The sequence below is a fragment of the Lethenteron reissneri genome, chromosome 34, assembly GCF_015708825.2.
Source record: "Lethenteron reissneri isolate LAM-NWPU_2019-01 chromosome 34, ASM1570882v1, whole genome shotgun sequence".
In the NCBI taxonomy this organism is placed as follows: domain Eukaryota; kingdom Metazoa; phylum Chordata; class Hyperoartia; order Petromyzontiformes; family Petromyzontidae; genus Lethenteron; species Lethenteron reissneri.
This window is the reverse complement of record NC_083812.1, coordinates 5,095,619-5,111,400: the sequence shown is the minus strand read 5'-3', so window position 1 is coordinate 5,111,400 and position 15,782 is coordinate 5,095,619. Positions and strand designations below refer to the sequence as shown.

The 15,782-nt window shown below is 52.9% G+C and overlaps 1 protein-coding gene across 3 annotated transcripts in view; it reads right to left on the bottom strand.

Moving 5' to 3' along the window:
* LOC133350582 (pro-epidermal growth factor-like) overlaps window positions 1-15,782 on the bottom strand; it is a 35,848-nt gene that overhangs the window by 9,659 nt on the left and 10,407 nt on the right. For 2 of the 3 annotated variants that reach the window (XR_009756089.1, XM_061565067.1), the window contains exons 2-12: window positions 13,246-13,448; window positions 11,095-11,276; window positions 9,885-10,121; window positions 7,704-7,894; window positions 7,070-7,209; window positions 5,818-5,966; window positions 5,224-5,328; window positions 3,651-3,877; window positions 2,586-2,750; window positions 2,266-2,376; window positions 696-1,041 (exon numbers count right to left, since the gene is read on the bottom strand). Coding sequence is in view for 2 of the 3 variants with exons in the window: in XM_061565067.1 (XP_061421051.1) it covers window positions 696-1,041; window positions 2,266-2,376; window positions 2,586-2,750; window positions 3,651-3,877; window positions 5,224-5,328; window positions 5,818-5,966; window positions 7,070-7,209; window positions 7,704-7,894; window positions 9,885-10,121; window positions 11,095-11,276; window positions 13,246-13,448 (2,056 nt within the window). In the remaining variant the exon portion in view is untranslated. The remainder of the gene's footprint in view (window positions 1-695; window positions 1,042-2,265; window positions 2,377-2,585; window positions 2,751-3,650; window positions 3,878-5,223; window positions 5,329-5,817; window positions 5,967-7,069; window positions 7,210-7,703; window positions 7,895-9,884; window positions 10,122-11,094; window positions 11,277-13,245; window positions 13,449-15,782) is intronic. The other variant, XM_061565068.1, reaches the window with a different exon arrangement.

Below are 15,782 nucleotides of genomic sequence, written 5' to 3'. Positions count from 1 at the left end.
GGGCGGGGCCTGTGAGCAGTGGGCGGGTCCTATGATCGGTGGGCGGGGCCTGTGATCCGTGGGAGGGGCTTATGAGCAGTGGGAGGGGCCTATGATCAGTGGGAGGGGCCTATGATCGGTGGGCGGGGCCTATGATCAGTGGACGGGGCCTATGATCAGTGGGCGGGGCCTATGATCAGTGGGCAGGGCCTATTATCAGTGGGAGGGGCCTATGATCAGTGGGCGGGGCCTGTGATCAGTGGGAGGGGCCTATGATTAATGGGCGGAGCCTATGATCAGTGGGCAGGGCCTGTGGTCAGTGGGCGGGGCCTGTGATCGGTCGGCGGGGCCTGTGATCGGTCGGCGGGGCCTGTGAGCAGTGGGCGGGGCCTGTGAGCAGTGGGCGGGTCCTATGATCGGTGGGCGGGGCCTATGATCAGTGGGAGGGGCCTATGATCAGTGGGTGGGGCCTATGATCAATGGGTGGGCCTATGATTAGTGGGAGTGGCCTATGATCGGTGGGCGGGGCCTATGATCAGTGGGCGGGGCCTATGATCGGTGGGCGGAGCCTATGGTCGGTGGGCGTGTTTCGTGGGCGTGGCCTTATAAAGGTATGCCAGGGCTGATGGAGGGGAGTATCTGCCACCTTCACAGCGTGTCCTTGGTTTGAGCCTCTTCGTGCTGCGGCCCCGGACACCGCTTCCCACTCAACTCACTTGCACATGGGCTTGTTGAGCTGCACGACGAGTAAGCAGTCGCCGCCGTTGAGGCAGAAGTGGCGAAGGTGCTCAGGGCAGTCGGTGAAGTGGCTCCGGGGTTTACTCCCGCAGTCCCGGCAGCCGGGCTCCGCCGTCCGGTTCCAGCCGTCGGACCCACCCCGCCTGGCGGTGTCAGGGACGCAGGCCCTGCAGCCGGAGGTCACCAGACCCCTCCCCTCGCCGACCTCCGTTCCGTTGTTCTCCGTTCCGTTGTTCTCCGCGCCGGGTTCCGTTCGCACGGGGGACGGCGGGAACACCGAGGCCTCGCCGCCCCGGTCGGACACGGTCGTGGTGTTGGTGGCTGCTAACCGCACACGTCGGGAGAGACAACCCCTCGATAGTGAACGATGGCACCTGAGAACGGCCCGGCGGTAGCGTAGAGGTTAGCGCCCTGCGCTACGAACCCCAGCCACCGGAGTTCGATTCCCGCTCACGGCTAACAACACCGGTGATGATTATGTGAACCGATCATGGGCCTTCTCTGTGGCCGGGCGTGGTGTTGGCCACCCACCCCCTCGTATGCACCGTGCCGGCCTGCATAGGCGCTACTCGCTAACAGCACTTGCCCCAACAGTCTGTTTAGGCTACACGGGGGATCTTTGTCTTTGTGAGGGAGAGAGAGCCGAGCTGGCATTGCTGAGAGGCAGCGCTCACCTGTGAGCCAGCACTTTGGAGGTAGCGAGGTTGATGGATCAGGTTAGTTACTAAACCTGCTGAAGTTGGCCCAGGGGATTGCAGCACAGCAAGTGAGGCTGTGAACTCACCGGTGCAGAGCTGTGAAAGCTCTCTAAAATATATATATTTTTAATGAATTTTTTTTTAAATATTAAAACCACGACGTTTTATATTTTTTACTGCCAGTATGCTCACTCAGGTTAAAAACCATTGCTACAGTCTACATTATAGACTGCCAATACGCTCACCAGGCTTAAAAACCAGGCTACAGTCTACATTATAGACTGCCAGTACACTCACCAAACTTAATAACCAGGCTACAGTCTACATTAGTGGTTTTTGTTTTTTATAAAGTAATTTTATCAATATTATTTATTTATTTCTATCTACGTGACTTTACCGTAAGAAACAAAAAATGTGAATTCCTGCAGTCACGAAAGTTTTAGGTCAAAATATTATTAAGCTCATGGATTCAAATTGCCCTGAAGTTCATGGAAATCGAACGAGACAAGATCACGCAAAATAACCGTCACATCTCTTCCCCTTGTTTTGTTTCTCCAGAGAGGAGTCGCGCCACCACCACCACAATCTCACGCGCCCGTAAGGGAGACAAAGGAACAGCAGCTGTATCCAGACAGAGCAATACCGACAGCAGCAGCAGCACCATCTGGCAAAGGGGAATTGGGTAAAAATAAAAATAATGTTTTTACAAATGCGCCACGGGCCCGCAATATTTTATGCGGACTTGCAGTCGTTTAGTCGTTAACCCGCTGGCGCCCCACGATTTCACGGCACAGCCGCCGCCTGAGAGGGCCCCCCCCCCCCGCCTCCGTGCGGGAGCCTCGTTTCTCACCGCGGGTTGACGGCGACGGCGCCGATCCGTTGGCCGCTGGAGGAGAGCCGCCGACGTGGCCGCCGCAGGCCGTCTGCGCGCCGGAGAGCTCCAGGAAGCGCTTGACCGTCCCTTTGGGGCGCAAGACAAACGCGGCGCGCGCCGCAGGGAACGTCACTCGCCCGAAGAGTGACGACGCCGGTGGCACCGACGCGGAAAATGCCGACGCACGCTCGCGGCGTTGATTGTCGCGCGACAGGCGGTGGTCGAAACCTGTCCAGGCGGTGCCAACGGTGGCGCTGGCCACCCACGCTCCGCTCGCCGCGCCGCACGCCGCTCACCGGACTTGGGGACGGGCGGCACCGCGACGATCGCCGACGGCCGCATGGAGTCCCCCTGCATGTGCACGAGGCGGCGGCCCGAGCGCTTGTCGAGTCGCACGACGGTGCGCCGCGCCAGCGTCGTGAACCACACGCTGTCCCTGTAGACCGCCAGCTGGTCCACGGCTGCTCACCCGCGCACAGACGCAAGCGCGAGGTCACGGCCGCCGCCGTCGTCACGGTCGTCGTCGTCGCGATCATCGTCACGGTCAATCGTGGTCAGCAGCAGTGCGGGTGGCTCTTCAAGAGATTAGACCGCCCGTTATCGATGTGCTTGAGTGAGCCGGTCGCGTCAGGGACGTGGGGCAGGGGGTGCCTTGCTACGCTCCCCCTGGCAGCCAAAGCTACGAGTTGGAGGGGGGGAGCCTCCTTGACAACCACCACGGGTGTAAAAGAACAAAGCTAATTTTAAAATGCGGTTTAAATTTATTTTAATGAAAATGCTTTCGTTTAGAAGTGGCTGCATTTTGTGAAGACGGAGCGCCCCTATGGTGTTACACGTTCGTGAGCGTGATAGTGACGGTGTTGATTAGGCAAGAGGAGCTGCTGTATAGCCTTGGTGCGAGACAAATCAAATATTGGGGCCCCACCTGACCAATTGCCGCACCCCCTGAGCTGATGATGTAGCTACTACGCCACTGGGGCAAATGCCTTTCCACTCTTTAGTCAGTCACGGGCGTAGTTTTGCCACGTTTGACCACGCGGGTCATAGCTCGGCGTGCTAACCACTGTGCCAAAGCGCTACGAATACGGAATGTAATTTACACGGTGGAAACAAATGCAGCTGCTAGACAGGATGCGATGACGGCCGGTGGCCAAGACGAACGACGAAACGGCAGCGATAGGCATGCCCGAGAGGACGGAGATGGTGCAGTGAACTCAGCTCGTGCACAGGACCGCAAGAGATGTCGAGCAGCAGCTTAGGGAGGCCTTTCGCGCGTGGCAGAGGACATCGACCGCGGCTCGTGACGACGACGAGGACGACGACGACTCATACGAAACAACGCGTGCGGCACGGCGGCTCACCCTCGGCGCCGGTCTGCGCGAGCGTGCGGCGCGCCGTCCCGTCCAGCGCGGCCACCTCGATGACGCGACGCCGCGGGTCGCTCCAGAAGAGCCTCGACGAGCAGCGGTCGACGGCCAACCCGGCGGGCACCGCCAGCAAGCCGCGCGCAACCTCCCGCACCGCGTCGCCGTCCAGCGCCGCGCTCGCCACGCGCGGGCGGGCTCCCACCTCCGTCCAGAAAACACGCCTGGCAAGAGAAAGGCGTGTGGGGGAGGGGGGGAGGGGGGCATATTTAGATTCCATTGCTGTCGACCCGTACGGTTTACTCCGTATTCATGTACAGGGAAATTGAGTTTTCGGGGCAGCGTACGGCGTACAGCCGTTTCAATACGGGCAAAATGTTTTTTTGTGTCTATTTTGTTTGTGTTTCTCCCTTGTGATGGGACTTTGTAGGATGAACGTTGAGATTTATAAGGGCACGGCGTGACCAATAAGGTCTGAATTGGTCTGTAATGTGGTAGGCGCTGGTAAGGGGTTGACAGGCACGAGATTCGCCAGGCCACGATGCGTAGACTCGATCTTCGAAGTTGATTCTGATGCTGACGGTGGGGGGGTATAGAATCCCCGTTCACGTAAACCTGTTTTTTTTTAATGATCCATAGAAAGTGCGTGGAAAAAAGTGGTTGGAAATTCCACGAGAAAAGCGAAACATTTTTGTTTATGGTTCCGTAAAAATTATTTCTGTTAAGACCGCCACACGAAGCAACCACACGAGTCGACGTGCACCGTGGAGATGGAGCGGTGAAATGGGCGCGTGTGCAAGAACTAGATGGATCGTTGCAACGTGAGATCAATTCTCAGACCACGTCTTGACCCCAAACTGGGGAGGGCGGTGGAAGGGGTGAATTGTTAAGCGTCTAATGCCCAGCCCTCATCATCTTGCGGTGGCGAGATGTTAATTACCTCGCCTGGTATACAGGAGGCTGTGGGTTCAATCCCGACCCTGACGCCTGCTGCTGTATATTTGGAGTTTGCAATGTCTCCCCGTGGTCTCTCCACATTAAGAATCATGCATTCGAGTATTTCCACGTGATCAGCCACTTCATTAGGATGTCATTTGTGGCCAAGTCGCTTTTGAAAAAAAGAGATATAGCTCAGTGGACCTTACCTGTTAAAAGAAAAATATATATATTTTTTTTATCTGCAAGAGAGAATGAATAGGATGGCCCATTGGGGTTCGAGCACCAACTGCAGATAGACTCCTGAAATGTGTTGTGCATCATTCAGTCTTTATAAATTTTTTAGCTCATCTGGAATGGGAGCTGAAAATTGTGCCAAGATGCCAGGAGAGATACATTGCCTGAAATTACACTGTGAGACAAGAAAGAAGAGCAAATGGAATAGAGAAAATAGACCCATCACATTGACCGATGATGAAAGGCGAGTGGGCTTGGGGAGGACACGTCACCAGCTGGGACGATGCCTCGTGGTCAAGACAAACGATGCTGCGGCGGCTGAGCGAGGCAATGTGCCCCGAGAGGACGACCTCCGTGGAGATGGAGCGACGAGACCAGCTCGTAGCGCCGAACTCACCGAACCGTGGGGTGCACGACTATAGCGCGGGGCCGCGCGCCGGCCTGCGAAAAAAATATCCTTCTCTCCGAGCCGTCCAGGTTGCTCATTTCGATTCGGAAAACCCTGTGGGAGAACGGCACGACGCGGCGTTAGTGCTGCTGGATGACACGACGTGGATTTACACGGCGCCTGAACGCGCACGCATCTCTCTACACCGTGGGCAGGAAACAGCAGGCAATATTCGTGTGACAGGGAGAGGCGGTCAAACACAGGCGGAGGATAAAGGGAAGGGCTTGAACTTTAACTTGAACGAGGGATGGGAGTCGACCAGCACGCATGGCTGGGGGGGACGGAGTTCCACACAGTGGGGCCAGCAGAGGAGAAGGAGCGACCGCCCGCTGAGTGGCGGTCGACTGGGGCCGTTACTAGATGACGGGGCGATGCACTGCTCTGCGAGAGGTACGAATGGACGTGGCACCTCATGACGTGACACGGACACGTACGTATGTACGTTGAACTTCTTTCGCACCGTACATAGCCGAGCGTGCCAATCGGAGGTGATAACATTTTGGGGGCGGGCGGGCGGGCGAGCGGGCGGGCAGGCGGGCACACCTGGGAAGGGTCCAGTACATCTTCCTGTGCAGCCAGTCGACGGCGAGGCCTAGCGGCAGGCTTGGGTTGGAGGCCACGAGCACTTCCTTCGCACTGCCGTCGATGTCCATCCTCTCAATGCTCCGCGTGGCAGAGCTCACGAAGTACACCTGGGGGCGAGGGGGAGCGGGACGTCAGCTACGACGGGTATCCGTTCGTAATATACGGTCACTCGAAGGCGCCGTGGGTGGATCACGCAGATTTGGAGCCATTGTGACCAGCATCATCGTACGACCCTTCATCGCGTCTCGTCACGGCAACTGCATGTCTCTTTTCTAGGGCCTTCCAAAATTTCAGCTGCATGACGTTATCACTAAACCGTGTGCAATCTAATATGACAATACTACTCCATGGCATATAATGATGTTCTGTTTTTATCAAATTCTGCTAACGGTTGTACTTCCTTGACTAAATATAAAAGTTAAACCACCAACTAATCTACATAAGTCTATTCTCCTTCACTCTTTGTTCTAAAACGTGTCTTTGTTTTCTTGTCTTCGTTTGTCTTATTTCATTTCCACTTTTTCCTGTTTTGTAGGGAGCTTTGAGATGCGTGGCATTTAAGCGGTTAAGTAATCCAAATCCTCATCCAAATATTTGTTTCAATGAAACAATATGTGTCCGTCTGTGAGTCCGTCAGTCACAGCCATTGAGTGATCGTCATCAGAGTGCAGTAAGGAAGGGCCCATTCTGACCAGGAAAACCATAAATAAAATTGATGGTGAGCTCTGTAACAACCTACGTGTGACCTTTGATCCTTGCAATGAAACTACGGCCAAAAAATATTTATCATGCCAATATTATTGAGTGTTAGCAATGTCTAAACTCTCATTTCATTTTTCTTCGCGTTTTATTACCAAAAATTTTAAATACAAAAAATATTCCAAAGATTTTACAATAAAAAAATTGAGTTCTTGAGAGTTGGGGGTGGCGGGGTGCGTAAGGAATCTGATTGGCTCCAGTTTTCCACGCGGTTGATCTACGAGCCCTCGGTATTAACGTAGCGAGCAAGGCACTGCTGGGATGGCATTGCAGGCGCACAACGATCAGCAAGCAAGGCACGACGGCGCGGCGGGCAATGGGATGGGATATGCGGATAGCGCCACGGCGAGCTTGTCGTGCCCCCCACTAGGGGGGATAGAAGGGGGCAGCCAGGACGGCAAAGATCCCCATCCCGAGGCACTGAAGGGTCTTGGCCGCGCACGCCCGGTACCTTGCGCTCAACGGGATCGTAGTCCAGAGCCGCCACCTGCCCCACGCTCAGGCCCTCCCTGATGCTCCGGAACCCCGAGCCGTCAAAGTTGATCCTCATCATTCGCACGCCGTTGGAGAACAAGAGGAACGGCTGCAGTTCTAAAATGATGTTAATGAAAAAACATCAACCGATAAGTGTAATTCTCATTTTTAGCTGTTAACTCGCAGAGGTTTATGGAAATATTTGAAGCACAAACGCTTCATCATCATCGTCATAAATCAGTATTTGGTTCGTGAAACTAACACTCTGTCTACGTAAATTTAACTTGTTTCACACCGTACATACTATAAAGTATGTTTCTATTTTATTTTACCAGGTAAGGCCCACTGTTCTATATAGCTCCTTTTTTGGAGCGACCTGGCCACAAATGATAAGCTCAACGAAGTGGCTTATCGCGTGCAAATTTATAGCAGCCAAATACTCTTAAACGTGTGACGTTCATTTTAAATGTGGAGGGAAAAACCGGAGGACCCGGAGAAAAATCCACACTCAAACTCCAATATTTACAGCAGGCGTCAAGGTCGGGGATCTAACCCCACGAAACCTCCTGCACACCCCCGGGCGAGGGAGTTAACATCATCTCCGGCCGCACCTGGGTCTGTCGCCTGGGAGCGCGGGTCCTGCGGCACGAGGCTGATGGCCCCGAGGCGGAGGGAGGGCGGGCCGGGCACCACGGACACTGTGTGTCCGCCAGTCCTCCTGTCCAGGCGGACGATGGTGGACGTGGCCCCGTCCGCGAAGTAGATGTCCCGGGCCCACACGGCCAACCCCGCCGGCTGGGAGCTAGCGGGTAACACAAGACGCGGCACAGCACACACGATGCAGACATCAGCAGCAACACGCCGAACGCACGGGCATGGAACATTACGTAACTCACGCGTGTGACATCGGACGCATCGCACACGATGCACAGACGAATGCCAGGAACACACACGACACACACACACGATGATGATGAAGACAAGGATCCCGCCATATAAAACTTCACAGACTGCTGCGGGCAAGTTTTGTTTGCGAGCACCTATGAAGGTCGACATCACGGCATTTGTCTTCCCAGTGCTGATGTTTACACACCACGGCAGCTACTTATTTATGGCTGAGTCGACCTAGAGGAGGCCCAGACTCGGTTTAGATATTCGCTGGTGAGGTTGTCAGTGAGCCAAGAATCGAACTTGGATCGCGAGGTTTTGTCGCACTCTGCACTAACCACACTGCCGTTCCCATATATATGACACACACACACGTGCACGTGACATACACACGACATTCACGCACGACACACAGTGCAATGCACGAAGCATCGAACACACGAACACAGGGACTCACCGAAGCCATTCAGTTTTAAATTACAATATTAATATATAATTAACACTCGGTGAGATGGAGGCATCTATTGCACAGTATGCCATTCTATTTTTGGACAGCTGAGACGACACGTGGTGATCTTGAATTGGGCTCACTCTCCAAAGCAAACCGAGGACAGCTATCGAGGTTAATTGGAGCAATTGTGTGGATGTCAGTCCCACACCGAGGCTCACGCTGGCACAGGTTTCGCAAATACGCAATTGACCTGTCAGTTGTCGGAAGCTAAGCAGCCTTGAGCCTGGATAGCGTTGGAACGGGCGATCACCATGCTCACTAACAGGTGATATAGGCTCCTGCGGGGCTGCGGAAGGCATTGCAGCAAAAAAAGCCATTATTGGACTGTACTATGCCCCCGTGTCTTGGCTCCCTGTCACGGTGTCACTGAACACGCCCTCGATACAGGCCAAACCCGTGTCTCCGTGTTTAACCAATGATGGTAGAACTGGTCCAGACAGGTCTGCCTGCCGCTCACGCAATTACAGCAGCCGCATTTTTGTCAGAGGTGTCGATCGGTGCTGATGAAAAGCCATGGGGGGAGGGGAGAGGGCTAATTAAAGCCCACGGGTGGGATACACGTGACCCACCCCGAATCGTGAGGACGATGAGCCAATTGCCAGGCAGCAGCAGTGGTGGTGGTGGGAGAGGGAGGGGGGGGCTGTCACGTATCTCAAAAGGAGCCGAGTCAAAACAGATGAACCGCTGATCGGTGACGTGTTCAAGTGCAGAGGAGCGCAACGTGATCCCAGGAGCGTTCCGGCGGCAACAGGCGGTTTTTTTGACAAGAGCCGGGTCTTCGAGGCTATAAGCTGAACCTAACCCTCGCGAGTCCGACAAGGGTTAGAGTTCATTTGTGGGTGGGGGAGAAAGTGAATCGGGCTATTCTCGCGAGAATTTAATTCGCAAGTCGAGGGTGCCCCATCTGAGCCCCATCGCTGCTCGCGTGCCGGGCGGTGGCCAGCAGATGGCACTGCAGCAATGGGTTCGATTTCGCGGAGTCTACGAGCGGGTGCCGTGCAATTGACGCGACCTCATGCAGAGAGCCGCGAGTTTATCGGCATCGAATTTTGTCTTCTCACATTCGGGACCCTCCTGAGACCCGAGTCTTGGATCTCGGCGAGCGTTTTATTGGATAAATAGAGGGCAGTACAGGGTGGTCTAGATGTCTTGTGATTCCCCCCCCATTGATTTAACCACTCACATATTTTTCCTTTGTAAATTGATTTCAGTTTGAATAAACTTTGTCTGTGAGGGGGGGGGGGGTCACAAGACATCTGGACCACGCTGTACATTTCCAAATTAACATTAAGTTCCGTGGGTCAGCAGAGGGAATGGGGCTTGCTGATGGGTTCGGGTGTTGCGAAAGAGGGGGGGGGGGGATGGGGGTAGGGATGGGAGAGGTGCTTCATACCCCGTGGGCAGCCTGAAGGATTTCCCGTTCCTGCCGTCGTACTGCGCCGAGCGGATGAAGCCGTGCGCTCGCGGCCCCCCCGTGGCCTCGGCCCAGAAGAAGCGCCGAGGGCCTGGGTCGACGGCGAGGGCCGTGGCCCTCGTGGCGAGACGCTGGACCCGCGACGGCGACGAGCCCTCCAGGCTGCTTCGCCAAATCCCGGGGGCGGCGGCGCTGTCCGACACCCAGAACAAGCGCCTGGCGGGGGGAGCACACAGGCGCGCGTGTCACGAGGTGGGGGGGGGGGGGTCACGGCAGAGGTCGTGTAAGGCCTAAGGCCCGATGCGCATAATGTACACACGCACGGCCCTTGTGTCAATCCACTGTTGGATGAGGGCCTCCCCATGCCGTGCGGGTCATGGAGGCTATTTGACCATACTTCCCCGCAGATGTTAGTGTGGTTTTGTAAAGGCATTGAGCGTAGACGTTGGAACGTAGTACAGGGTGATAGGTGTTCGCTGACGGCACGATCAGAGAAAGCGCTGCAGAGGTCGCAACCGGGTACCCGATACCCGTACCCTACCCGATATCCGGCTACCCATACCCGGCCGGGTACGGGTACGGGTAAGGAATCAAAACCCGTTTGCGACCTCTGGGTCACGGTGGCAGTTGGGCGATTGGGTGGCTCGGAGGTCGGAGGGGTGGAGGGGTTCTGAGGACCGAGCCGGGGAAGCTGAGAACGCTGGCTTCAGATCTGGCCGCCCAAACGTGATTTTGTCTTTTTTTTAAACCAGGTTTCTCAAGTGTAGCGAGGTTGATCGTCTCAAGCTGGTCACAAATGATGGCTTACAAAAAAAAACAATCCATGATTTTTTTTCTTTTTCACGTAATTTGCTACATTTCATTTGTGATTTTTTTGTTTTGTTTCACGTACGACGATCCTGTCGGGGGGCATTAAATGTGCGCTCGGATGTCTATGGACGTAACTTTTCAAACTCTGCAGCTAGCAGTGTACCACCTTGTGTCAGTCAATGTCCCTGGAAGAGGACATCACGGGACTATTTACTCACCCCTGTGCAAAGACAAATTGACTCGGGTAAATGTTGTGCCTGATGGGAGGAGAAAACGAAGTTTGTTCCGCACGAAAACTCCCCTATCTTTTCAACAGCAATGCAGTTTTCCATCTGTGTGTCCAATACGATACTTCTCACAATAGAACGTTGTTTTGTACTTGTTTATGGGGTCGAGTGCCAGGATGGTGGGTAGAGTGGCTTTCTCCACGAGCCTCCTCCTGACGCCACTGCCCAGGTCATGTTCTTCAATTGTCCCCTTGTCTCTGTCGCTCCAGAGGATTTTATTCGTGACCCAGTCAAGAGCCAGCCCAGCAATGGCTCCGTTCACCAGCACAACATTCTATTGGGACGAAAGCACAAATATATTCACGTGGTTAGTACAGTAATGACAAGCTAGTGTCCCAATTTTTTTTTTATAAACGCCAAGTAAGGCGGTACAATAACTAGCGTCGGTGTGAAATGTTTGGTGGCGTTGCCTCGCTGCCAGATGTCTGCAGTTGTCATGGATTTGCTGCAATGGATAAATGATCAATGGTTTGCTATCCCCCCCACCCCACCCTCTCTCCCTCTCTTCACCTTTGTCCAAACGTCCGTTGTGGTGAACTCTGTCTGGTGTCTGTTCAATATGTGTTATGGCTTTGCAACTCGCAGATGGGAGTGGTCCGAGATGTCCATTAAATGGTTTTGCTCACTCTCCAGGGAAAGTTGACACTCAAAAGACACATTTAGAATTTTGTCAAGGGATTCTATTTGTGGATATTTGATGTATTGCTTCTGTATTTTGGTTATCAAATGATTAAGTGGAATGACTAACATATTTTAATTAATCAAGAGTGGTGTGCTTCCCGTTGCATTTCAAAATCAGTTTCTTCATGTGACACTGCCCACATTGATTTGGAGGTTCTATATTCACTTGCACTGTAATGGAAGGCAGGGTTGAACAGCACCTAAAGCAGTTTCCAATAGATTTTTGCCTAAACTCAATGCGATTATGTGTAGGGAGTCAAAGGATTTGTCTGCATGTGCTAATTTAAAATGATCGATATCAGCCCATTGCTTCTCAAGTTATAGAGGTCACACGTCTTCTGGTTACTGCTATTCCCGAAGGGACTCTCATTCAATGCGATTGCTGCGGCTTTGTTGCTGTCACTGCATGGGACTCATCGTAATTTCCTTCATAAGTGGCTCCGACGAAAAGCTTTCCTCAAGTGTAACAATGGGTGGGCAGGATCGGAGCAAGGATCTGTCCATGGTGCTGAAAGATCAGCCTGGTGCCTGTGCCCCATCTGGATTTATTTGCAAATGGCAAATAATTGTTTTGGTATTTCCACCCCCATTTTTTTGTATTGTGCTACTGATGATTTCAGAATTGCATTTGTGTTTTGATCGCGCAAAGGTATAATGTCAGAGTTTGTAACAGTAACCCTCCAGCACCCGACCAAAGCCAGTAAAATCAATTTGTCCGGTGGGCAATTTGCTAATTGATTTTGCTAATTAGCAAAACTAGAATGTGTTTTTAAAGGGCAAGGAACATTTTGATACATTTGCATCCGACGTTTCCCCGGAGATTACATCCAGCATCATCAGGTTGTTAACAAGAGCTCGGATCTCATATGATTACACGTATACAGTGTGCTGTGTCTTGAATGAGGAAACGTTTGTGGATAAAATGATGTTGATAATAAGCGACTATGATGTGTACAATCTCCAAAGCGATAAAGTGTCTAAAACATGATGATGATCATGTCTGATTTTGGTGGTGGCAATAATGTATAAACAATATCTCAAAACTATATGGAGTAATTTATCAAACAATCGTGGTGATGATTGATGACGATGGAAACGCTACTCAACACTGCACAGTGTACCGAACAATGATGATGAATTTCGATTTAAAGCTTTCGTGACTGCAGGGATTCATCTTCTTGGTTCTTTCGGTAAAGTCACGTAGAAGGGAAATAATAAAATAATAAAAATAAAACATAATAAAATTCTCACGACGTTTCGGCCACAACGCAAGCAGCCGTCCTCAGGTGAAGCACAGGTCTGTCGGAAAGACACTGTATTGTATTTTATTATGTTTTATTTTTATTATTTTATTAATTCCCTTCTACGTGACTTTACCGAAAGAACCAAGAAAATGATGATGAATAATTATGGCGATAATAGCAATAGTGGTCATGATCTATCCTTCTGCTTGCTGACGATACTCCCGATGACCATCATCACAATGATTGTGTCGTTGTTGGTGACGCTGCTGCTGCCGCTGCAGTAGCAGTAGCAGCAGCAACCTGCTACTGTTGATGGACCTGATGTTGCGTCCCATCCACGCGCACCGCCTGTACGGCGTGCGAGCCGGCACAGGCCCAGTAGAGTCGCTCCCCGGCCGGGTGCGAGGCGAGCAGCAGGCTGGGGCACGCGGGGGCTGCCAGGCTGCGCTGCCCCGTGCCGTCGGCGTTCACCGCGTACACGGAGCCCCCCAGCGCGTACACGAGCAATGGGGGGCGCCATACTGTGGGGGCGGGGGGGCAAGGGCAGAGTGGGGGCGGCGGGGGGCAGAGTGGGAGCGGGGGGGGGTGAGTGGGGGCGGGGGGGGGCAGGGTGGGGGCGAGGGAGGGGAGACCGAGTGGGGGCGGGGGGATCGAGTGGGGGCGGGGCAGAGTGGGGGCGGGGGGCAGGGGCAGAGTGGGGGCGGGGGGCAGGGGCAGAGTGGGGGTGGGGGGGGACCGAGTGGGGGCGGGGCAGAGTGGGGGCGGGGGGGGGCCGAGTGGGAGCGGGGGGGGGAACCGAGTGGGGGCAGGGGGGGGCGAGTGGGGGCGGGGGAGGGACAGAGTGGGGGGGGGGTAGAGTGGGGTTGGGGTTGGGGTAGAGTGGGGGCGGGGGGAGACCGAGTGGGAGCGGGGGGGACAGAGTGGGGGGGGGGGCAGAGTGGGGGGGGGGACATAGTGGGGGGGGGGGGGACAGGGTTGCCACGTTTGAGATGTAAAAAAAAACGAGACATTATTCCGTAATAGCCCGGTTTGCGTCGGGGGATGCGTTCCCGAAAGTTGCAACGACGAACATCGACACGACGCAAATCGAAGCAATTGACGGGGTAGGCGGAGGCGAAGGTTGAGAGGCGACGGATACGAGCAGGGACGGACGACGCTGCCGGCGACGTAAGTGTGGGGTTGAGGCGACGCAAATCCAGGTCGTGGTATCAATGACGTGACCGACGTATTTGCGAAACGACATAAATGGGGGTATTACTGCAGTGGACGATAAGAAAATATCCCAAGATATCAAAATAGGAGAGGAATATAAAGGTAAATGCATTGCCGTAAGTAGCGTATTATTTACACTTTTTTTGTAATACCGGGAGGGTTTGCGGATTTCCAAGGACTTCTTCCACAAATAGAGGATGTCCTTGGAAAACCAGGACGGGTGGCAACCGCAGATGTATGTTGAACGACGCTGTGACCCAGTTGTTTTAAAAGCGGTTGGAAAAAGGGGCCGATATGTGCAGGACAACCACCGGTATTGCAGTACGTAATATCCCGCCATGAAGGTCGTAGTATATTTCTTGATGGGGCAGCGTCTTGGCGCAGTGACCACACTTGCCACACTTGCCACACAAAAGCGTCTGGGTTCCATTCCTGACTCGAGTGGCTTTTTGTGTGAAGTATGTACAGTGTACGTTCTCCCCGCCCCCCTCCCCCTGTTCTGCGTGTGCTTTCCCCGAAGCCTCCGGGTTTTCCCCATAGCGGAACAAAGTGGAGTAACTGGTGTTGGTCTATATCCCCAATGTCCTATTATAAAGAATCGCCTGCAAATCTACTCGACTGGGATTAGGCACGGCAGCATGGCACCCTGCTGCTAAAACTTGGCAGGAATCTCCTGAAAAAGAATACCTGAGACTCCGCGAGGCTTTCGTGCGTAAACAATTGTATTAAGTGTTTTCTATTGTAGTTTACAGACATATGGTATACTAAACAATGTACTCATCTAGTTAATGATATTATATACCACGTAAATACATAAATCTAATGGTTTCAGCCGAGTTGCTGCACCAAGATCCGTAAATGTTTTTCAATTCATCTGGCTTATTCCAGCTCTGGGAAATAAAATGCGAGGGCTAATTTGAATGATATACATATATAGATGTAAACAATATTCATGGCATTAACATTTTCTAACAGGGCATTAAAAGGTTCGCCCTGTCAATCTTGAATTTGGAGCTTTCGTGACTGCAGGAATTACTCTATGGTTCTTTCGGTAAAGTCACGTCTAAAGATAAAATAATAAATTAAATAATAACATACGACGTTTCGATTGCAACACAAGCAATCATCAGCAGGTGTGGATGTATTCATTTATTATTTCCCTTCTACATGACTTTACCGAAAGAACCAAGAATATGAATCCCTGCAGTCACGAAAGCTTTAAATCAAAACCAAGCCACTTGTCATTTTCGTTCTACCCAGCACGAATGCCGGGTGATTGATGGAACCCTGCTCTAGACGTTCTTAACCAACATAACAATTTCCACGAGTTCGTCACCTGGGAGCGATATCTTCCGTGAGACCGAAGCACGCGAACTCGCCGAGGTGGGGGAGACGACACAACGAGTGAGTCAGTTAAAGGTGAGTCAGGTGTAGGTTTGGCTGATTCACATGTGCGCGCGCGCGCGTATTTTGACTGTAAAAAAATCTCGCGTGTCTCCTTCATTGGCCGTATCACGGTTGAGAGACCGGGGGCCTGCAGCTATGGCCGCGTGAAAATATTTGAGGAATGTCCACATAAATAACGACTCTCTCTTGCAGCAACAGCAGCGTCTCTAAACCTGCGTCTCCAGCAGACGTTGCAC